This window comes from Calidris pugnax, unplaced genomic scaffold (genome assembly GCF_001431845.1).
Source record: "Calidris pugnax isolate Ruff unplaced genomic scaffold, ASM143184v1 scaffold225, whole genome shotgun sequence".
Taxonomy (NCBI): Eukaryota; Metazoa; Chordata; class Aves; order Charadriiformes; family Scolopacidae; genus Calidris; species Calidris pugnax.
In genome coordinates, this window is record NW_015091072.1 from 3,920,518 (window position 1) to 3,943,090 (window position 22,573).

General features: G+C 48.1%; 1 protein-coding gene across 3 annotated transcripts in view; it reads right to left on the reverse strand.

Moving 5' to 3' along the window:
• Window positions 1–1,545: 1,545 nt before the first annotated feature.
• Window positions 1,546–22,573, reverse strand: part of LOC106896931 (galactosylgalactosylxylosylprotein 3-beta-glucuronosyltransferase 1-like) — a 31,231-nt gene continuing 10,203 nt past the window's right edge. Inside the window, exons 2-6 of one of the 3 annotated variants that reach the window (XM_014957252.1) lie at window positions 11,797–11,945; window positions 10,924–11,459; window positions 9,386–9,682; window positions 8,775–8,882; window positions 1,546–4,956 (exon numbers count right to left, since the gene is read on the reverse strand). In XM_014957252.1, the coding sequence (XP_014812738.1) occupies window positions 8,796–8,882; window positions 9,386–9,682; window positions 10,924–11,459; window positions 11,797–11,908 (1,032 nt within the window). In that variant the 5' untranslated portion in view covers window positions 11,909–11,945 and the 3' untranslated portion in view covers window positions 1,546–4,956; window positions 8,775–8,795. Of the gene's footprint in view, window positions 4,957–8,774; window positions 8,883–9,385; window positions 9,683–10,923; window positions 11,463–11,796; window positions 11,946–22,573 lie in introns of all 3 variants that reach the window. The other 2 variants (XM_014957251.1, XM_014957250.1) reach the window with 2 other exon arrangements.

The window sequence follows — 22,573 nt, forward strand, 5'->3', positions numbered from 1 at the left end:
CTGCCCCTCTTTTTTTGCTGGGTGCTGGTGTTTTCTAGGCTGGATGTCTCAGGTACCTTTGGCCACAGCAGTTCTTTCTTCAGCCTTTCGCACGCTGTTTGCTTGCACATGGCACACTGCACTTTAACCAGCACCTTTGTGAATGGGATTTTTTATTACACAAGTATGTATTTGGCTTGTACTCCAGTACGCTAAATTTTTAGCAGTTTATCTTCCTCAGAAGAGCCTTAAAAGTGCTTCCATATTTCTGGGAGAGTCCCTTGTTGTTTTTAAAAAAACTCAAAGTTACAGCTGGCTGAGGTGGTGTACCTTGTCCAAACAACAGAGTAAATCAGTGAAAGCACTAGAAACAGGACCTGGATCTAAAAGCTTCTCCCAGGTTTGTGGATTAGCCAACAGTGGGGGCCTGTCAAATATGCCCACCCATTCTCCTCCATCCTGGAGAGAAAAGGAAGAACCAAGAGACTAGAGTTGTTTCCCTGCCTGATCCCACTGGACTGACATCTAATGCCCCAGTGCATTTTTATGGATTTTATGCATTTTTTCCCAGTGGGTTGTAGCTTACAGGGACCGACAGAAGCAGGGACTCAAACAGCATGCAGTTGGTTAGGAAGACCAAGCCTTGTAATGCCTGTGCTTCCCTACCCTCTTGGTGCTGCTCTTGGGTGTCTCCCCCTCACCCCAGGAGATGCAGTGATGCTGTATTGCAGGGGGCCACAAACTACTGCCCTCCCCTGCTTCCCATTGCAACTGGCCCTCCTCCAGGAGGAAGGAAGTTGAAAAATGTCTCCTGAGAGGTTTCATGGCCTCCAGGACCACTTGGGAGAGACTTTTCACAGGGCAGGACAGGCAAAATGGATACATGACCTCAGATCAATTTTTTGCTGGGACCTCGTATGTGATGTGTACCCACATTCCTGCAGGAGATCCCTTGTGTCTTACCATACTGCTGCCAGGGGAGCTTGTCCTGGCTCTTCCCGGAGGGGAGGACAGTGTGCAGGGGGCGGCTGGCCCAACAGAGCTGGAGTGGATACCACACACTGTGCAGAGTAGACCTCATAACATCACTCAGGGAACCTCCACAGAAATCGGGCAGCCTGCTCGCTGCCAGCAGCAACCACGCAATGCAGCTTGCCATGGCACTCAGACAGTTTGGGGCACCTTTCCCCTCTCCCTTGTAATGGAGAACTGACTGCCTGCTCTATGTTTTGACCACCACTCACTTCTGAGTTGTGGTCATTGCCCTTTAGATGGCAATAATCTCAGTAGGGACTGTCACCACATCACCAAAATGACAGCTCGCTGCTGGAGACGCCATAAGCATACGGAGTTCAGGGTATATTCTACTGTCTCCTTCTGCCTCTTTCCTTCATCTCCACAATGCAGGGACCTGAAATGTTTTTGCTTGAATTTCTCTTGTGGCATTTAGGTCAGAAGAAGACTGAAGGGAGTACCCTTGAAATGAAAACTCTCAATTACAGAGTCCGCTGTGTTTTCCTGGAAAAGAAGTAAGCACTTACGCTGCGAGACAAGACAATGGTGCAATATTGTACTATTCACATAATATTTAATAACGCTCTAGTACCATTCAATATAAATAAATAACCATTAAAAATTACTTTCTTGACATTCTTTTTCCTTTGTCAATAGTATTTTCTGCAACAGGAAATGTTAGTAATATTCATTGGTTGGTGAATTGGATGAATCTCAGAGAACATGAATATCAGATACTAATATGCTAGTAAAAACCAGGCGCTGGGATGCCTTCTCTAATTCTTGAAACACTTCAGGCTCGATCTGCAGCCTCCCTCCTTATTGCATTCACTGCCTTCACTTTCCCTGAAGCCTGTAACTCTGACCACTGCTCCACTCCTGGGCTCTCCCACCCAGCTCTGCTAACAACCAGCTGTCTTAACTTGTGGTGTCCATTACTCACCCACCCTTAGCTGATACACCTTGGCCAGCAGAAGTCCTTGCTGTCCTTAGGCTGCTCTACAGGGAAGAGAGTGTAGTGAGCAGGTCCAAATGTCTGCTAGCCCGGGAATATCAGCTGTGTACATCCATGCTGTCCATGCAAGGTCTTGGTCCTGCACAATTTAGTGACTGATTCTTGATTTCTGAATTCACAGAAACTCTCCTCTACAGGGGCCAAGCTGGAGCAAGAATGGAGATGGAGCGGGCTGGTCAGGAGAGCAGGCTCCAACTGGCACTGATCTGACAGTGTAGCGCATATCACTGGAATCCAGATCCCACTGGGAAAACGGGGAACAATAATTTTGCTTTCTTACAGGGATGCAGAGAGAGCAGCTCTCTAAAAACATGTGCGTGGGGGTATCCTTTGCAACGGGGATGGACCTTTGCTACAAACACCCATCTTCAGTGCCAAAACCTCATGTAGGAGCTGTGTGAGATTAAAGGCCAGGGAATTAATCACCATATCCCCCTCCTGTTCATACGGGCAGAGACCCTGCCCATCTCAGAGGAGAAAATGGAGGATCGTAAATCAACTCCTTCATTCCCTTGCTCTTGCTCATTCATCAAAACCGCAAAAAAGGGGACTTAACATTGAACCCACCTGCCTAGCGGCAGGGATGGGTCAGCAAAGCCCACTGGAGTGCAAGGCCTGTTACCTCCTGCAGAGGACAGGACACAAAGCTCTGACAAATGGAGAATGAAAAGTATTTTGTAGACGCCGGGCTTCCTTCATGCTATCCAGAGCCAGTAAGCCAGAACCTTGCTCTGTAAGGACCTTTCTAGAGCCCAGAAAAGACACTATTTTCACATTCTTCATGCTGAGGTGGCTGGCAGGGTGGCCTTGGAGTGCTGGGAGTTTCTGGATCATCCAGAAAGATCCTGGCCTCACTAAACCTGGCCTCCCTTTCTCTTTTTGCTGCCCATTCTTTGATTTCTCTTGCCTTCCTCTCTGATAGGAGGCATCTCACTCCCTTTGTCCCCTCCTGTACTTTAGCTCTCTCCCATCACAGGATGAGCAGCTGCTTGTTCCCCATGTGAGGGAATGTGGACCGACTCCCTCTCTCAGATATCCTTTGAAAAGCCCCCTTCATGGAGGCTTCCTGAGATCCCATGGGGACTATCTGCTGAGTGAAGCACTCCTTTCCACATGTTTTTACCTTGCTATGATTGCAAGGGAGCCAGGAACTTAGTGCCACCCACGTCTCTTGCATAAAGAAACTGCAATTCCCTTTGCTGAACTCCGCTCCTTGCTGTGTTTCTGATTACTTTGCCAGTTTAAGACACCATTGTAAAGAAACCCCAGGGAGCGCAGAAGATACGACATTCATCAGTGAATGCCAAGCTCTACTGTTCTTCTGCGAGAGTCTAGGGCGAGGGGGGAAATATTCTTTCTTCATGAACATGTCAGATTATCTAAGCTAAAAAACAAAACTAAACAAGGAGTAGGCAGAGAACAATTCTAGTATAAATAAATCAACAAATAAGTAAGTCTCCTGCCAGCCCAGAATGTCTTGGGCGGGGATGATTCAATTTCTCATAACTTTTCCCCAGCTGTGACGTCCTCGATGTGTTTTGAACGCCTAAAGCCTTGTTTCTCATGGCCTGAGTGAAGATGGTTTTCGAGATGTGCTCAGAGGGGTTTCTGGGTCATTCAAGGAATCTTCCTGGAAAAGTCACAGCGACACCACTCCCCACGCACACACATGGTACCAACACTTGTGCTTTTAATCCAGTGCATCCTTCCTTCAGTCCTCATTTTTCACCTCCTCCTTTGTGGGCTGCCTTCCACCTGGCTGTCTTCCTGTTTTATTGAGGGAAAGGGAAACCCTTCCACATGGCACTCCCTTCTCTCTCTCTTCACGAGGCCACACATGCCTTTCAAAGTTCAGCTGGAAAACTTTGTCACATTTGCTATTCCAGTTTTCGTGTACGTGCTCAAGATATGTTTCCTGATGATGTCTCTCCTCATTCCGCTACATTCTCACAGGAGATAAGCACAGGCTGATGGTTGCTCTTCTCTGAGCACTTCTCACCCACCTCCACCCCAGAAAGGTGTCTTCCTTTCTGGAGGTCTAGAAAACAAGTCTGTGAACATGATTTGAGGCTACTGAAGCACCTGATGGTGCTGCAGCATGGGTTCAGGCTGGGAACAACTCTTTGAAGTTCACCCATCTTTGCCCCTGCTTTCTGGTCTCTGCAGCAAGACATGGAGGCATGGCCTTTGAGGTACAGTACCCGCCAGGTCTCCCTGAGCAGGAGAGGAACTTTATCCAGAGGGCTCTGGGCCTGGGGATCTGGGACAGCATTTCCCAAAACAACCTTGAGTGAAGGCAGTTCAAATTCTCAGCCAAGGCGTAGACATCAGATCCCATCTGAACACCCAAACCCAAAATGAGGTGCTTCAGCACAGCTCCCTCCCCAACAGTGAAGGCTGATCCATGTAGGTGCCTGAGTGCGTCCTTCAGAGGGAGAGCCTCTCTCAGGCTAGCTTTGTTTTAAAGCTGTTTTGAGAGCATACCAGCCTCGGGGCAACAGGTCCATGTTTGTGCTTTTTTGACAGCTCCTGTCCTTGAACCACTGCAGCCCACAGCTTCTATGCTGAAGCTCAGGTCCCACGATACGCCAGGACAGACCTTCATGGGCACCCGCACTCATCCTGTACTTCAGCCTCTCCGCTGGCACAGCTGAGAATGGAGATCGCATCTAATAAATCTTAACAACGGGTTAAAACCACAGAGCCCGCCGGGGAAGGGGAGCCAGTGCATGAAGTCAGAGGTGCAGGAGCTGTAGGATGGCAGGGCACCACACCAGCTCTGTCCCTGCTCATTGCTGCTTTTCGGGCAGCGGGGGCTGATCGCTGTGGCGAATTTTGGGGGTGTTCATCATCCTCCAGCAGCAGGGCAGAGGGGTGGGCAGGACAGGCAGGGCACGCAGCAGCGGTGGTTGCTGTCAGGCTTTGGGAACAATCACTGCCCGCTGCCTCTGTCAAAACAAACACAAGATGAGGTAAGAAGCAGTCAGAGGTGTTGATACCACATCCAGTACAACAGGAGACCCTTTTCCAACAAGGCTGTCCCCTGGTTCAGGTGGACACTCAATAGGCATCAGCAACCAAGTTCCTCAACCACACCATGCACAGCTTCGGGCTAAGTGGGACCGAAGAGCTGCTTGTTCTATCTGTACTGCAGACTCCTACCTGGGATATTTTATTTATTAATTAGGAAAAGTTTTTGAAGGAATTTTTTTTCACCAGTAAAATTGTTATTCTAACCTTTCTGGTTTTTTTTTTAAAGAAAGAGCAGGAGGATGAGATCTGAGGATGAGATCTAAGGATGCCTGTTCAGTTTGTCTGGAAGCTCTGAAATGCAGGTGAACATGGTTCCAAATACCACAAGGCAGCAGAAGTTCTATGCTAACCTAAGAAAGTCTTCTCTCAGGTGCCTGTAAATAAATATTAGCAATAAGAATAGGTAGTTTTCATAACACCAGTCTTGAGTGATAGTTTTCAGTGCTTTAATGAAGAAAAATATGAATCACAGGGGTTGGAAGGGACCTTCAGAGATCATCTAGTTCATAAAGTGAAACTAATTTCCACCTCCTGCTCTCAGAAGCCAAAGTCTGTGTTTCACATAAAATGAAACTAATTTCCATCCCCTGCTCTCAGAAGCCAAAGTCTGTGTTTCAAGGGAGTTTCAATATGATTAGGCAGGGGCATAAGCTGCGATAGCTTTGGTTGCTCTGTGGCCCGTGTTGCAATACAGACAAATCCCAAGGATTTTCCCCGTCCTTTACATTCCCCTTCCTACTCTGCATGAGAAGTCCCACAGTGTTTCTCAGAGAGCAGGCTTACAGCTATTTTCCACAATATCTCTGCAGTGAAAGCCTTTATCCAGCTGAAGATGGGCTCAGAGATCCCCTTTTTGCCCCTCCTGCTCCCCCACTTTGCATGGAGAGGCTGGGGAAGTAGCTGAGGCTCTCACGCCCAATCCTCAGTCCCAGCACATCTCAGATCCTGCCTAGTGGTGCTCAGGGCAGCAAAAAAAAATAATCAGAATTTCTAGCGCAGAAAAGAAAAACACTTTCCCTTGGTTAAAAGTTGAGCTCCTTTTTTTTTCTTCTTTTTCCTTTTTTTGCCTCTCATTAAAAGCTAAACCCTGATGTGTCTTATTGCTCCCCCTTGCAGATTTGCTGATTCGGTGCGAAGAGTTTTCTCTCCCAGAATCCGCTGGACATGGCTAAGGGTGGTGGGAATGCGGGCAAGGAAGAGCGTGGACCTCAGCTGGGACAAAATAACTGCTATTTATGCAGCACCCATTGCAGCCCCATCTTCACAGTTCACGTGGTCAGCAGGTCCCTTTACACTGTGTCTGTGGCAATCCATCAAAAAGGCACGTGTGCCAAGCACCCATGCAAGTGGTCCAACTAGAGATCAACAGAGCACCAAATCCTGCACCAAGCAATGGCTGCCTGGCTCACCTCTGCAGGCGCTGAAGGGGAAAGAGGCCTCTGGAAGGTCTAGGACTTGACTGGCTTGATATGATCCTCAATGAGGACTAATTGCCAGGAGGGAAAGACAGAAATATTCTCCCTATTGTGTCTAAGAACAGAACATCCTCAGGGGAGCAATTTTACCTCTTTTTTTTTTCTCAGCGCTGGCTTATCTAGATCATGTCTGTCAACGTTCTGAAGCCTCAGGAGCTCCAAAACGCCACAGGCATCAGCAGAGATCTCAATTGAAAACTTTAACGGGGGGAATCTTAATGATTTTGCTTGACTGCCCAGTCAAGCAATTTACCTTGCAGGTGTCTCCTGGAGTGGATACCACCTGCCCACTTGGCCGGTCAGAGCAGCTGCCCCACGTGGCAGCCGGTGGTCCAGATGGAACTGCAGTCAAATTTTCTGTTAATGCAAGTGGAAAGCTCCTTCAAAGCCTACAGAGCTGGCTGAATCGAGAGACTGGCTTGAAAGCACCCTGAGAGGATGACTCTGGATAAGGGTGCATGTGAATGGGTGGCAGTATCTTGATCTCTCAGACTGGTTGTGGCTTCCCTTTCTCACAACAAAAAACATACGGGGAGCCATTCCCATGAGAGTCCACAGCAGGTGTGTGGCATTTCTTATGGACGATGGCTGAGTGTTTGGCTGGGGAGAGAGGGTGAGGACAAAAGCGCCGATACAGAAACAGCACATTTATGAAAACATCCCATCCACACACACCGAATCTGCAGTGGAGTGGTCAACCTCCCCTCTATCAAGTAGGCAAGGCAGGTCGAATCTGTTGGAGTTTTTATTAGCCTGCTCATCCTTTACAAAGTAAGTGCTAACTCCAGACCAGTTAACTGCATTCTGAATCCTTAAGAGCTGAGTTTGGGGAATCGTAGCTTTAGCCTACTGCAGACCCAGCACGAGTGGGTATGTAAAATGAGGGGTTTCACAGAAGCACAGGTTAAAAGAGGGGCTTCTGCCTAAGCATAGGTGTCTAGCATCATTTATGGGTGGCTAGGATATCTGAGATATTAATAAAAAGTTGGCAGGTATGATACAGAGTTTGTGCCCTACAGGAAGGCCAGGTAGGCTACCCCAGGGTCCCTATGGTGGCACCAGGTGTCTATGTTTAGGCAACTGAATCCTATCCCTCCCATTTGCTGCTGGGTGTGCAGGCACTGGGATTGCTTTGCACGTTGTACGGCTGTCACTCAGAGATGGTGAGGTGATGTGCAAATGCAGGAGGCAGCTACTAGTAATGCACACAGCAGATCAGTGCAGGAGTTTAAATACTCATGACTGCCTGTATAAATGCTGTCAGTTTTATTTCTACTGCTAGAGCTGAGCTGAGGTGTATATTGGGGTCAGGACTGAAAGCAGCCCTGGTATATCTCCCAAAGCAGGAGTTAATCATTGAGCATCCTGTATCCTGCCACAGGTATGAGTCATTCCAGAAAAAGCTGGCTACTCCCAAATTGGATACCTTTATTCTTTTGGGACTTCTGGGCTAGGAGTCTGCCAAGGGCAGGCATTGGGATCACAGGGCACGGCAGGTCATAGCTCCTCTGAAGCCTGTTCTTCATCAATCTCTACTTCTAAGAACGTACCACAGATCTCTGATACATCCCTGCCCTCAACTGTGGTGGTTGCCATAGTCCCCCATCCTGCTGCTGAACCTGGCTCTGTGTATCACAAAGGCACTGCTAGTGTCTTCCATATTTCTCCTCAGCAGCAGATGCATTCCTAGGTCTGGTAATGTTGGTACCGAGCCTCTCGAACTGTGTGAGAGTTTGTGTAGGTTGCTCTTTGCTGGTTCCTGTTTTGAGGTCGTCTAAGTGTCCCATCAGCCTTTCCCTGCTGCGCCCACACCACAGTTGTTTATGCAGGATAAAAGCTGAAGGTGGATGCATGAAGCACTTCAGAAGTGGCAGGGCTGCTGGGGAAGAGCTCGTCTGCAGGAGTGTGATCTCCTTCCACACACTGTAGGACAACTCCCACATGGAAGAGAATTTGGAGGCAGAAAATGGGGAGCAAGGAATTTGGCTTGTCATTATTACTGAGTGAAACCACAGGATTATTCTGCCACTTTGTCTCTATGCAGGCGAAGCTTCCATATGGACTGCAAGGAGGCTTGAATGAGTATGAAATGCAAGCTGTAAGTTGGTAAAAATGAGGATCTCTTGTGCAAAGGGTGGCACGGTAAGGGAGTTACTGAAACAGTCATATAGGCAGCCTTTGCGGAAATAATAGCATCAATAAGGAAACAGGTACAGATAATTTGCCTTGCCCCAAACAATAAAGAGAAGGGTACTCACACCCTGGAGCTGGCTCTCTGCTTACACCTCTACTCTGGGGTCTGTAAATCCACGCTTGCCTTCGTTAACCAGAGTGGGCCTCTCAGTTCTTGTGTGCCAGACCAACACCTAGAGGGAATCACAAAGAGATCAGGGGCTCTGGATGCCATGGAAACACTGAGAGCAGTGCATCCATCGGGTGGGATCCTCAGCAACCCGGGGCTTGCAGCTGTTTGAAGCATTTGATTCAAAGGGGTTGAACCTGGGAGAGACTTCACAGGAGCATGAAACAGTGAGAAGGGGGAAGGATCATTATGGACCAAAACCCTGGACTGAACCCTCTGCCAGTCCTCCTGGATTTTGGAGAAGCAGTGTGGGTGCAAACTGTACAGCTGAGGCTCGTTATTAACACAGTTAGAGTGCATGGCACTAATTGCTCCTCCTGCTCTCTGAGCTTCCCATCTCTGAAGCACTTGGCAGGCTCTGCCAGTCTCTCCCAGCACCATTTGGCACTGACATGCACCAGCACAGGGCAGGCACAGTGGAAATGAAAGGAACATGGCACGAGGCAGCAAAAGCAGCCAGGATCCAGCAAGGAAAACGTATCTTCAGGATCTCTTGTCCTTACTCACCTTTGTGCAGTTGGCTGCTTTGGGCTCCAGCCCGTCCATAGTCACTAGATCCTTCAGCAGACTGGTTTCCTGGTAGCCTCCTTTCACTCCCTCCAGCTTGAAACTGGCCTGAGGCTTCTCCAAAATCAGCTTGATGCTGATAGCAAATCCAGCCATGTCAATAGCAAAGGGCCGGTTAGGGTCAAAGACGGTTTTCCAGCCCACCACCTTCCCTGCTGGGCTCACTTTTGGGGATTCATATCGCAGCCCCCCAACGAAAGCCACCGGCCAGACCGACACTCTCCTGGTGTAGCGCATCTGTGTGCCAGGAAGGAACAGTTCTGTGAGAATTCAACCCCGCGAGGTTTGTCCCAACCCATTAGTGTGCCGTCTTCTGCTTTCTTTGCCACCTTTCCTCCCCCGTTGCCTTCCCACTGTTTGAGCACCTTCTTCTCTGAACACCAAACTCACTGCTTTTCCCTGCCCACGTTCAGTTCCTCAGAAGACGGAAAACCTTTGGTTTTCTGATCTCATCTGAACTTCTATCATTTTTTGTAAAATTTTATCGTTTTTTGTAAATGCCCAACAACTTCTACCAGGCCTGCAGCTCCACTCACTCCAACTTCACCCTCATGCAAGCAATCTCCCTCCCTGACTGATGCGTCTTTGTCCTCATTTACTGCAAATTCCCCCCACCCTTGTTCTTCCATCCATGGCTACTGCCTAAAAGAGTGGGGCTTTATTGAAATTGTCAGAAGGGACCTGGAAAGAAATAGGAAAGGATGAGCTTAACAGAGATAGAAAAAATGCTGAAAAATAGAAATGTGTTCCGATGCATAGCTCTGTGTTTCAAGTGGTGCAGTACAGTTTGGCTTAAATTGGTGACAAGGGAGTTTACTGAATAATCATTTTTTTGAAAGTTTACAATACAGACTTGGCATCTCACAAAAGCCAGGTTTCCAGCAGAAGTCTGGGCAAGCTTCTGTGATCCCAGGGGTACAGCCCTGTTGTGGTGGCTGGAACTCAGAGTACAGAAGGGCAGCCAAGGAGAAAAGGTGAATTAAAAAGTCAGTCAACTTTTCCATCATCCCCTACCCATCACACCCCTACAACAGTGCAGATTCATGCTTTGCCAGAAGTTTGTCTTCAGTCCTTATTTAAATCAGGTCAGCTCTCCCTGAGGAGAGGTATAAATTCCAGAGTGTATATCCTCTGGTCCCTGGCAAAAGGGGTTCTAGCTGGTGCAACATCGTGTGAGAGGCTATTTGTGTCTGCAGCCTACACCATGATAGACGTGCTCTTTGCTCTTTCAGCCCTTTAGAGCATGGCTACTGGGTTTGCATAACTATAGGTTTGCATCTGCCCTGTAGCCAGCTCCCACTGAGTGCAGGGCAGGCAAGGAAAGGCTCTAGGCAGCATGCCAGAACCCTTGTCTCCCAGTTGATGGTGAAATTCCACGTGGTAGCCCTATCTTAGAGGTCTTTGCAAGAGCATCTAGCCTTAAGAGGCTTTGCAGCTGTATCCTGATTTTCTGTCCCGTGTAATTTTACTGCTCTTACCTCTTCAAAGAGCTCCAGGCTGTAGGTGTTATCATCATCGGCAAAATACACTACCCCTTCTGGTGGTGCTGTGTTGCTGAAGCTGTCCCTCAGCCAGTGCAGCCCCAGGTTCCTCTGCAGTGTCCCCCTTGGGGTGTGGGATGGGATCCAGGACAGTCCCAGCTTCAAACTCTTGGGCGTCTCCACATTGAGATGGGTGAAGTTGAGCCCTGCCTTCTCCAGCAGGTTGGATACCAGGTTGGTCCTCCTGGGTGAGTCCTCCACTACCACCCAGTGCAGGTTCTGTACGTGTAGGAAGGTGTTGGCCAGACGGGTCAGCTCAGCTTTTTGCACTGGCCGAGTGTAGGTAGGGGTGATAACGAAGATGGTCGGCAGGGTGTCTGACCATGGGGGAGGCCTGGAGTACACATAATTCTGGATGACTTTAGGCGTTGCTCCTATGCTTTGCTGCTGCCGAATGCATGATGGGAGGCCTTCTTCTCTCAGTGCAGATGTACCATTGAGAAGAGCTTTAGAGGTCACGTTCTCATCTGTCTCTTCTGGGACAAAAGGAAGGAAGGAAGAAGAAGATAAAAGATGTTAGAGAACTAATCACTGCTGGGTTGCCTCCTCCCCGGGGCGTGGCTGGGGACACATCTGTCTGGAGTCAGTGCTCAGCAAATCAGCATCCTCTCCCCAAAGCAAGCATTAAGGTGCATATTTAAAGTGCTTGTAAGAATAGTTTGTGTGCCTGCTGCAGGCAAACCCTAAGGAGGTCTTCAGACAAGTTTGTCTTTGTTTAACCCATCCCATGAGACAGCATCTCCTACCAAGGGTTTGCACCAGCAATCATCACAACCATCAGCACATTGACAGCAGAACTCGTGCACTTACTTCTCAGCAGGCTGAGGTAGCGGGTGGTTGGATACTGGTGCCACAAGGTTAGGAGAAGAGCCCATGGCAAGGCGATCAGGAGCGTGGTAAGAAGGTTACGTCTCCTCAGCATGCTGCAGAGAGCTTCCAATGCCCAGGCATCTCTCTACCTTTCAGAGCAGAAAAAAAGTGTAAGGTCTCTGAAATATCAGTCACCACAAACTTTAGGACGGTAAGTCTAGAGGCCAAACTAATGGGCTGAGTTTGGCTCGCTTGGAGGGAGGCATGATAAATGTTGGGCACCAAACCAGCAAAGCATTTGTCTAAGTGTAAGTTTACAAGGAGCCCCATTAACATTGCGGGCCTGAGCCATTATCCAGTTGCCCTGGCCAACTCCTGTGCTATTGAATAGCAGCTTTTATCTATTTATGTTGCTATAAAGAACCTCCCGCTGCCCCATGAGGAACCCACTGTCCTTGACTCAGGATCATCCATGTTGCTGATTCTGAAGCCAGAGAGAACTGTTACTTGCCCCCTCCCTGGGGCTGGTATTCATTCCTGAGTTTTGTGGCTACCATTTAATTTGCTCCTTTTGTAGATTTTTTTAAAACTGTGCAAGATTTGTGTTCTTGCATGTGCAAGTGGTCAAAACAGAAAATGTCAGGGATCCTCAGGATAGCCAGCACCTCTTTCATTCCTGCAGGTTTAATTCCATCCTCCTTATGCAGGTGCATTGAGGCAATCAATGATGCGTGCTATCACCTACTAAGTTCTCCACAAAATCCCTGCCTTGGTCATTCCACAGTGCTGGTGATGCCTGCTGAAAATTTAATTATTCCACACCCTTTTCTACTCCTGGCTTGCAGTGTTTGGCCACTGCCCTGCAGCATTTAGTTTAAATCACAGACTTTAGAAGACTTTCTTTCTTAGTATTTCTGTAATGTACATGATCATGACATCTGAGGAATTGCAACAGTTAACATTTGCTTTTGAAACTCCTTCTATAAGGTGAGAGGAACTAAAAGAAAATAAAGAGAAATAAAGAACAAACGTATCAGGAATAATCATCAACAGGGGGTGGCTTATTTACAGATGGTTCAAGGTGCAGTAGTCCTGAGCTTGACTTTTCACAATTATTGAGCACCATAGATAATATGATTAATGAGCAGTCAATCTGAAAACTAGATCCATGGCTTCTCAAGGTATCCATGCTTTCAACAAAGTATCTAACATTAATGATCAGTTTGGAAAATACAGACCGAAGTATTGGGACATCAATTGCAGACCACTTATCCCTGGGCATAACTCTGCTCTATGTCATGGTGTGATGAGATCCCAGTTCTGACTCACCTGTTTGAAGGGCCCTTAAGAACGTGTGCGCAGTAACTCCTATGAGCGTGACATCCCAGAGATGACTTCTGAAAGTCCTACATCAGATGGGACTGTCTAGTGGTTGTGCTGCCTTCTGTATGACTATGGCATACTGCCAGGAACATTCTCCTCCAAGCTTCTAGCTTCTGCTGTGGTCCCTCTCTGGGTACAAAACCTCTTCATACTGTTATTACATACCAGCAACCAAAGCAGTGCTCCAGAAAGAGGGATCCACTTCTGCTGCTGCGGAACAGCAGCCCATGGAAACACTGACTGGTACAAAGAAAAGTTTCTTGTTACCATCTGAGGACTTTCTGCTATCACTCCAAATAGGTTGGCTGATGTCCGATAGCTGGATTTTCTTCCCCTCTCCCTCCTGGTAACATCTGTAATCTGTTTCCTCTTGGATTGCCCTTGTGACGCCAAATATTTCTCCTGGTGGACTTTCTCACTACCGCAGCGATGCACACTAGGAGGCCAGAGGGAGCATAAAACTTTCGTAATCCTCCCGCAGAGAGATTTCTGTTGGGAAACTACAGTCACACGCCCTGGGAACTGGAGAGCTGCTGAATGGCACGGCCCCACCAGGCCCTCTTGCTCTCCTAGGCTGAAGGCAATTTGAGGGAAGAGGGTGATGGCATCACCCTGACACTAAGGATGGAAAGCATAGAATCATAGAATCAGAGAATCATAGAATGGTTTGGGTTGGAAGGGACCTCAAAGATCATCTAGTTCCAACCCCCCTGCCATGGGCAGGGACACCTCTCACTAGAGCAGGTTGCTCAAGGCCACATCCAGCCTGGCCTTGAACACTTCCAGGGATGGGGCATCCACAACTTCCCTGGGCAACCTGTTCCAGTGTCTCACCACCCTCATAGTAAAAAATGTCTTCCTGAGATCTAATCTGAATCTTTTTTCTTCCAATTTAAAACCGTTTCCCCTTGTCCTATCATTACCCTTCCTGGCAAAGAGTCCCTCCCCAGCTCTTCTATAGGCACTGAAAAGCAGGTTCAAACTGGTTGGCTTTAAATTCCTACACTGCCAGGGACCTCCTAGGTGTACTGAAGGCCGTTCGTCTAAAACCAAGGTCCTCAAAGGGAGACATGCACATTGAGTGCAAACGAAATTCCTTGTGTGGGATTTGGGCTCAGCAACTCCTCATCTGTCCAAAGGGGAAGGACTGCCCTGCTTCAGCCTTAGAGAGTCGTGTGAGAAGAAACATGACTACTGGTCCAAAAGGGCTCTGCTTTGCAGTGACAGCAGCCACACGGTACTCCTGGAATGTATCGGTGGATGCTATTCTAAATTAATCTTTCTTGGGACCTGTCTTTAATTTTATCCCTTGACATTTTACCTTGTTCTCCTGACAAAACAAGGATTATGCGGTCGCAGGGTTCATCAGTGCCCTACTGCCAATAACTATCAAACCCATTTCAGCAAAATCTGACAAAAGACTAGCATATCTCAGCAAGTCTTCTGGCAGGCAAGTAGATACTTACAAGCCCTATTAAGGAAATTGCTGCAACGTGAGCTCATTCTGTGTTAGACACCGAAAGTACCATGCTGGAGCAATCCCTCCAGGGAACTTATCTCCACTGGTCCCCAAACCAACCATTTGTGGTTATAATCTCTAATGCTTCTAGCCTCCTCACTCAGGGAACACCACGCTGGCCGTTTCTCTACTTTCAAGCAATGTGTGGCCAGGGGCACGTGGGAGTCTTCTGCTGATGCCAGCAAGAGCCTTGTGCAGCAAACATGCTGGCTTTGCATAACCTCATTGCTTTCTGATAGCTGGGTCCAGGCCAGGTACAAGAATCTCCTTCAAGCCTTAGTGTTGAAAATGTAGGTGTTTGGTAAGCCCCAGATCTAGGCTAGACACAAGGCAGGACGTTGATACCCACAGCAGGGGTTGCTTTCTCTCCAGAAAATCCTTTCCCTTACCAGCCTAGCAGCACACAGCAAAGCTTCCCATCACTTGGGGCCACAGGAACAGAAAAAGCCATCAAAGAAATCCAAGGAGAGCTTTTGCACTGCCTTGTAGCAGCAGCAGACACCTAGGTCCACCTGGGCCCGGGCTGGGGGTCATCACAGCTCCTTGCTTCCTCTAGTATGCTTGCAATTACCAATGTCCCTGCACTACAGCCAGGCAGCCAGTGTTTTTTCTTTTTTTCTTCCTTTAATAAAAGCCCTTAATTATACAGGCAGAGTCTCTATGCAGCGGGCCTGCCACTGCTGCGCGCTCAGGTCGCTTCTGGAGGGAAGGAGAGGAGGAGGCGGCGGTGGCAGCTGTGTTACCAGGAGAGCACCGAGGAGAGTGGATCAGAGTTAGAAGAGCTTTAACGAATTCCCTTTCTAGTTCTTTCTCCTCCTCCTCCTCCTCACAGCCAGCCCTGATCATGCTTCCCGAACACTGCAAACAAGGAGAGATGCTGCCTGTGTGTGCAACTCCCCTGGTGCTCCTTGCTCATTTATTTCTACATGCACCTTCTCCCTATTGCTTTTCCAAAGCATGTAATCCTGAAGAAGTTAATCCCTGCATAAAGCACCAGGTCACTTGTGAACCTCACAGAGGTGTCTGACTTTTACCCCATTTACAGAAAATCTGTCTTGGAATACTTTATTTTCTCTTTAAAACCTTACCTTTCCCCCCCCACTGCTGCCCCCTGCATCCATCATGCTTGTGCTCTTCTCTGTTCCTTTACATCTTTCACCTGCCTTTTCGTGGTCCCCAAGACTTCCTCTTCTTCCCTGTTTCCAGGAGTAGAGGAATCCCCTGGCATACTAATAATTTTAGCATTCATCTTCTCTCCTTCCCCACACAAAGGACCTTTGCATTTTCTTAATATCCACCCTGCATGAAATATCTCCCGCAAAGGGGTCCATTAAAGCATCAGACCATCCTTTTGAAAACACTGCATTAAAACCCAGTCACATGCCAATGCCTCTGGGTAGCTGCTGATGGCCCCGGTGGGGCTTATGGAGGTTTACTGCACATAGTTTTACCTACTTTTTATAATTAAAAACAAAGTTCCCTAAGTGGTTCAGATTAATTGCAAGCCTGGCTGGCGGGCCTTACCATGTGTATTCTTGGCACAATCAGCTACCTTCCTTCTGCCTTTAAACCCATTCAGAGTAGATCCTATTAAGTGAGATTCAAGATCAGAAGAAAATTTTGTGATCATCTAAACCCATCTCCAGCGACCATCCCGTAATTCCTGGGTTTAAGCTGTAGAGGGCAGGGACTGTCTCTTAATGTGATTGTACAGTCCTGCACTGAGCCCAACAGGAGCCTTTGGATGCGACAGCAATACAAATATTATTGATTGTACTCTCTTGCTGGCTCTTCTCCTCCCTTGCTATTTCCCCTGTCCTGCCTATTCCCCTTTGTCTTCCCTTTTCTTTTTTTTTTTTTTTTTAGTGTCTCCTGCAGTCCCTGTTTGTGTTACACACCCGTAACATACAAATATTATTGATTGTACTCTCTTGCTGGCTCTTCTCCTCCCTTGCTATTTCCCCTGTCCTGCCTATTCCCCTTTGTCTTCCCTTTTCTTTTTTTTTTTTTTCTTAGTGTCTCCTGCAGTCCCTGTTTGTGTTACACACCCGTAACAACATTAGCTGGATCTTTGATGGATGCCTTCAATATGCTGCCTGTAGCCTTCTTGAGCTGTTTTCCAATTACACATCCCTCTTCTTAATTTCATCCATCAATCTTCTGTTCTCCATTAAAAAATAAACAAACACACACACAGAGACCACAAAGCTGACTATGATAGGGACAAAATGTTTCTTGTACTACTCTCACTTCACATTGCTTTGTCAGACTTCTCAATTCCCGGGACACAACAGCATCCCATCTCCGTTTAAGCTCACGTGCTGCTGCAGAGAGCATTAATCTGAAAGGATTCAGGAGAAGAGAATGAGAGAAGCACACAGGGGGGAGAGCCCTGCCCCAGCTCAGATGCCCCAAACTGATGCTGAAGAGAAGCAAAAGGCTGAGGCTCAGAGCATCGTGTGTGACTGATCCCTTCACCTGCTGTTGACTAACTACCAACACAGGGTACAATTTGTGACAAGCAGGGCAGCTCAGATATTGGGAGAGGGATAAGGATGCCCAGGCTGGAGAACAACCCAGGCAGCCTCACTGCTCAGACACAACTTTAAGAGGTCACATATGTGACTTTCTCCCTGAGTTGCGGAGTAGTTCGAAAGGATGTGTTGGGTAAATGGTAGAGAAAGGTGAAAGCTGAGAGGCCCATCGGACTGGGGTTTATAGGCTGATGTGTGAGCTCAGGTGCCTGCAATTTTTCTGTAGCCTTATCGAAAAGCTGCTCAATTTACATCCTCTTTGATAACTCAGAAAACCGGTCAGAATCACACAGGCTTTGGTAGCTCTGATGTGAGGTCTCAGTTCTGCCCTCCTCTCACCTAATTCAGCATGAGAACCACACCTTTCAAAAAGTTTGCTCTGCAAAAAAGATGATTTTGCAGCCTCTGGTTCAGGGCAACCAGACTGTCTGAGCCAGGCTTACAAGACCCTGAATGCTGGACCAACCCCAAGCCCAGGACTGTATGTCTGTAGTCTGAGACACAGACTTTAAAGATTATTATCTTCCCAGAGGGACAAACTTCACAGTTCAAACTGTCTCCTGGGAACATCCCGCCATCCACTGCAGAGACTTTTCTAGGCAAGCACCCAAAGCAAGCTAGTTTCAGCTAGCAGAGCCAAAAAAGCTTCAAGAAACAGCCCCTAATCTTGGTTTGTACCCTGTTTGCAAGCCTACTGTTCTGCGTGTACCCAGGAGGAGAGAGGGGAGGAGAGAGGGGCAGAACTGGAGCAGAGCTGCCAGCAGGTTCAGATGGCTTTTAATTTCATGCACTAAAACTGTCAGGATGGTTTTTGGTTTGTTTCGCTGGCGTTTCGCTACCTCTCCCCATCAGCCCCTAGCCACCTTGAGGAAGTCCATGCAGATTTCATGAGTTCCCTAACTCCCGGTGTGGGAGATGCGATGCTGAAGGCAGAGCAGGGAGCTTTCAATTATTGATGAGAGCGACCTCTCTTTAAACAAGGAATGCATAATTCATGGCAGCGCCGGTATTTGTGGCGATCAGCAACGGCTCTGTCTCTGCTTTGCTGAAATCCGCAGGAAGCTGCTGTCCCCTCTTCCTCACGTTCCCTCGGGCCCGTCAGAGCCTTCAGATGAAACTTCAATACTGTTTAGAACTGAGACACTCCAAGATGCTGCAGCTCTTCCCCCCACCAGGCAGCCTCCTGCCCGTCCCAGATGTGCACAAGGAGGTGGGAGGATGGATTCAAGGAACCACGCAAGTGGGTGGAACGGGTTACTGCTCTGGGATAAGCAGGGGTAATTACTGTGAAAACACAGCCACAACAGGACATTTCTCAGCAGTGGAAGTCCTCTGGAGGAATGTAGGAATGGCGTTGATGTAGCACAGAAAGGACAGGCTAGATCTGAAGGACAGCGCCTGAGGGTTAACATCCAGCTGTATTCCTTGGGGGGGTGGGAAACAGAAGGGGAAAAAGGGAGATTTGGTTTTCTGCTCAATAAGCAGCAATTTCTCCCCTCAACTATGCTGGAACTGGGTGGCTGAAAAGCAGAGGAGAAAAGAAGAAACATAAAGAAGGATGACTATTTTTTTTTTTTCTAGGAAGGTAAATGTTTATGATGGAACAGGGAAGGGAAAGGTTCTTTCCTAGACCCAGAAACGGGATCTTGCCCTCCCAGTCGCACAGGCAATGCAGGCCACTGTAGTCCTGTCCAAAGGTGGAAGGGTGCTCTTCTGCTCGGGGTTTTAATTGTCCCACTGCCACAGACCTCACAAATGGCTCTGGGCAAGTGACGCCTGCCGTCTGAATGAGATGGGCATCTCCCTACCGCTTGTGGGAACACAGGGTGAGGCAAAATTAAGTGAGCCCCCTGGAGAGACAAACCCCAGAGAACTACAAATAATAAAACAATATGGGGAAGGACGGCCAGGTCCTTCCCCGGGGCAGGAAGAGTGGAGTTACCAGCAGCTGTGGGGTTTCAAGGTTCAGCCCCATCTATACTTTGTCACTCGTTGCGCGGGCTCCTGTGGACACAACTTCCCAGGGAAGTGAGTCACTCTCAGCGAAACAGCCGCCCTTCCCAAGCCCCCGCGCTTCTTCCTCAGATGTAAAGAAAGGCTTCATCCTCTCCCTGCCAGCTCCAATCCCTTTGCCATATGGGACTGCATTTACTTCAGCTCAGAAACCAGCCTTGTCCCTGGGGAACAGGCTGCACACCCCCAACATCCCTCCACCGCCCGCATGGACCCAAGTCAAGCATCTTCCTCCAACCTTGGTCCTTAAACAGCTTGGCATGGAGCCTTTCCCGAGAGCATCCTCATCCCAGGTGTGTGGCTTGTGTCTGAGCAGCATGGAGTGGGGGAGGGTAACGCTTTATACAGAGCTTTGTTCCCCAGTTAAAAAAAAAAAAAAAAAAGGCAAAAAAAAAACCACACCAGAAAACAAAAAAGAAACATTGACGAAGCTAATTAAATCTGCTGGCTGGGTCCCGTGGGAGCCAATACTTTTGAGACGGCGCATGGCTCAGCCTGCTACACCCAGGTAGATCAAGGGTATCCAGGCACTATCTGGGCTATCAGCAGGAACAGAGATAACCCAGTTCGGATATAGACTAGACCTTGAACTTGGCTGCAAAGCCCAGCTATGCAGGAAGCCTTCCGGAGCTTGCAAAAGGAGGTCTAAACCAGGCTATTTTTAATCAGCCCAGACCCAAACGCCCTTCATGATCGACCCGTGCGACCCGTCCCTGCCTTCCCGTCCCCCTGAGGTTTATCGAGGGTGGGCTGTGACTCAGAGGGACACAGCCCTCCGCCCCGTCCCCATTTCTCTGCATCTGCACTGCAGAGCCGTAATCCAGGGGTGCCAGAAATACCCGGAGAAAGATTGGCAGCTCAGGCCCAAACAGAAGCAGGAGGTACCAGATGTCTCCTGAGAAAGCCAGCTCTCTCCTGAGAGACCTCTCTGCTTGGAATTATCCGCTCTTGAAAGGGAAGTCGGGGGCTTATTCAAACGTCGACTTCTCTCCCCTGCTGCTGAGCTCTGGCAGAACCCAGGTCCTTTTTAGGCGCTGATGACTATTACAGAATAATCATTCCAAACATATCAGCGTGAATCAGCCCAATATCTGCATTATCCAGGAAAAAAGAAAAAAAAAAAGCTCTCTTTTTTTTTTACGAGGAGGCAAAATAATTCTAAGGAAGCATAAAACAATACCGGATTGTTCCAAAGTATCTGCACATTTCATCCAGAGCTTTCCCTACTGAGTTAACAGCTGATGCCTGTTCAGCGGGAACGGGAGCTGTCATTTCACAGGTTTCTTACAAAAGCAGAAAGGAAAAAACCCATAGTATTTGCTTCCAGAACATTTTCAAAGATGGAGAGGAATTACTTGTTCAGAGAAAAGGGCATAAGGCATTATTTGATGGATAATTACATTTCACAGGTGCTTGTTTGGCAGGGGGGGGGAAAGAAAATATCCCGTTGATCACAAGCTCCTTGTAATGATACAGGGCCTAAAGGCCAGTGCCGTTCCTCTGGTAGCAGCCAAGATGCAGAGATGGGCTTTGATCTCAGCTGTGTGTCAATATGACATCAAATGCAGACCTCCAGAGGAACGTACTATCACTAATGCACACTCTGGATTGATTTAGACAGCTTGTTTTCCTCCTACTTTCAAAGGCAATGTCGAAATGCTCTTCCTTGCTGGCCTTCCCAGTGACTCCTAGGGAGGGGAAAAGAAACCAAAGGAGAAGCTGCTTTCCCGAAATCACTCTGCAAACCAGTGGAACAGCAATTACGCCATTTAAAACACAGATGTAGCTAAAGATATCTATTCTATTCCCCAAACCTGTGGAAATACTGCCATTTTAATGGTTACACGTGTGTGCTGACACCCTGAAGAATCAGAGTCCCTTATTACAGGGAAACAAACCGTGGGCAGAGGGTGTGTGCGGTGTATGGACAACAATCCCCTGGAGTTTGTGTTTGGGAATGCTGGCTGAATGACATGATCAATAAAAGCATCATGCTAATTTGGGCAGCACGTTTTCATGGGTGGCTGCCCCACAGGTTTACACAGAGTGACCACTGGTCAGCACTGAGGAGTTGCCACCACATCATGCAGGCATAGGTTGAGTGAGAAGTGGAAAGAGGAGAAACACCCCTTTGGGCCCCTTGATGGACATTTTTGCTGTTGCTGCTCTCTCAGCTGTGTGAAACGCGCTTTCTCCATAACTAGCTGAGATGGGCCGAAATGCTAATTCTGATTTCTTCCTCCGAATAAATCATCAGCACTCATTAGATTTGCCGCTTGCTGTGCGGCATCCAAGTGTCATGCAGACACTTTTAAAAACAAACATAGAATGGAGAAATAAAGCGGCACCTAGAGACTTGTCTTTTGCAATAGATAGACGTTATGGTCTGCTGCTTGATTTGTACCTTAAATGCCACAACTGATCTTAGAGCTTCAGCTCGCGTCAGAGAAACAACAGAAGGAGAATTAGAGAGTCAGAGGGCTACAGTGTTTATTCTCCTGCCTTCTGCAGGTGAAATGAAAAGGGAGAAGGGGAGGGAAGGCAAGAAGGGGCAGGAAGACAGTGGCCAGCATCCTGATGAGGCTGTCCTGCTGTCCTTCCCTGTCCTAACAGGGAAGCTGTTGACTCTGGACCACAAACGAGCCACATCCAAATTAGGTGTCAGGGCTTCTGAGATCGAGAGACCCACATGTGATTCTCACCTTCTGGGAATGCCAGGGGAGCACTCAGCACAATAGATGAAATATCTAACTTAGGCACTGGCAAAACATAACCCTACATCATGACAGAAAGAAGTTTTTCTTTGTAGAAAAAGCATGGATGCATTTGGACAAACTAATGGAGCGGAGGAGTAGCAAAAGCCAAATGCCCCTTTCTGACAACAATCCATTCCTACCAGAAAGAAAAGATGTAGGTTTTGGTTTCTGTTTTTCCAGCTCTTGCACTGTTAAAATGGAAGAGGCTTGTCTGTTGGAAAGGCAAGGAAGACTGCAAGGGAACTGGGGGCAGAAGAGCTCACAGCACAAGAAACAAACTCTGCTCTCTTTGTGAGAGCATAGGGCTCGCTTATCTAGGGATCGTTCTCTGCTGTGCTCCTTAATGGCAAATGAAAGTAACCTGGGCTGAAAGTGGTCTTTACACATGGTGTCTAACAAACCTTCTCTTGGGAGGGAGGCCAGCCTATGCTGTATCCTACTTGTGGACTTGCCTGTGAATCTGTGTGCTTCAGGCTGCTCCTGACCTGGATGCAATAAGGGGTTGATGCTACCCTCTAAGCTGGTAAGTTGCCTGTTCTCTCTGTCCCTTGAGCTTGGAGTGTGATCTTCGC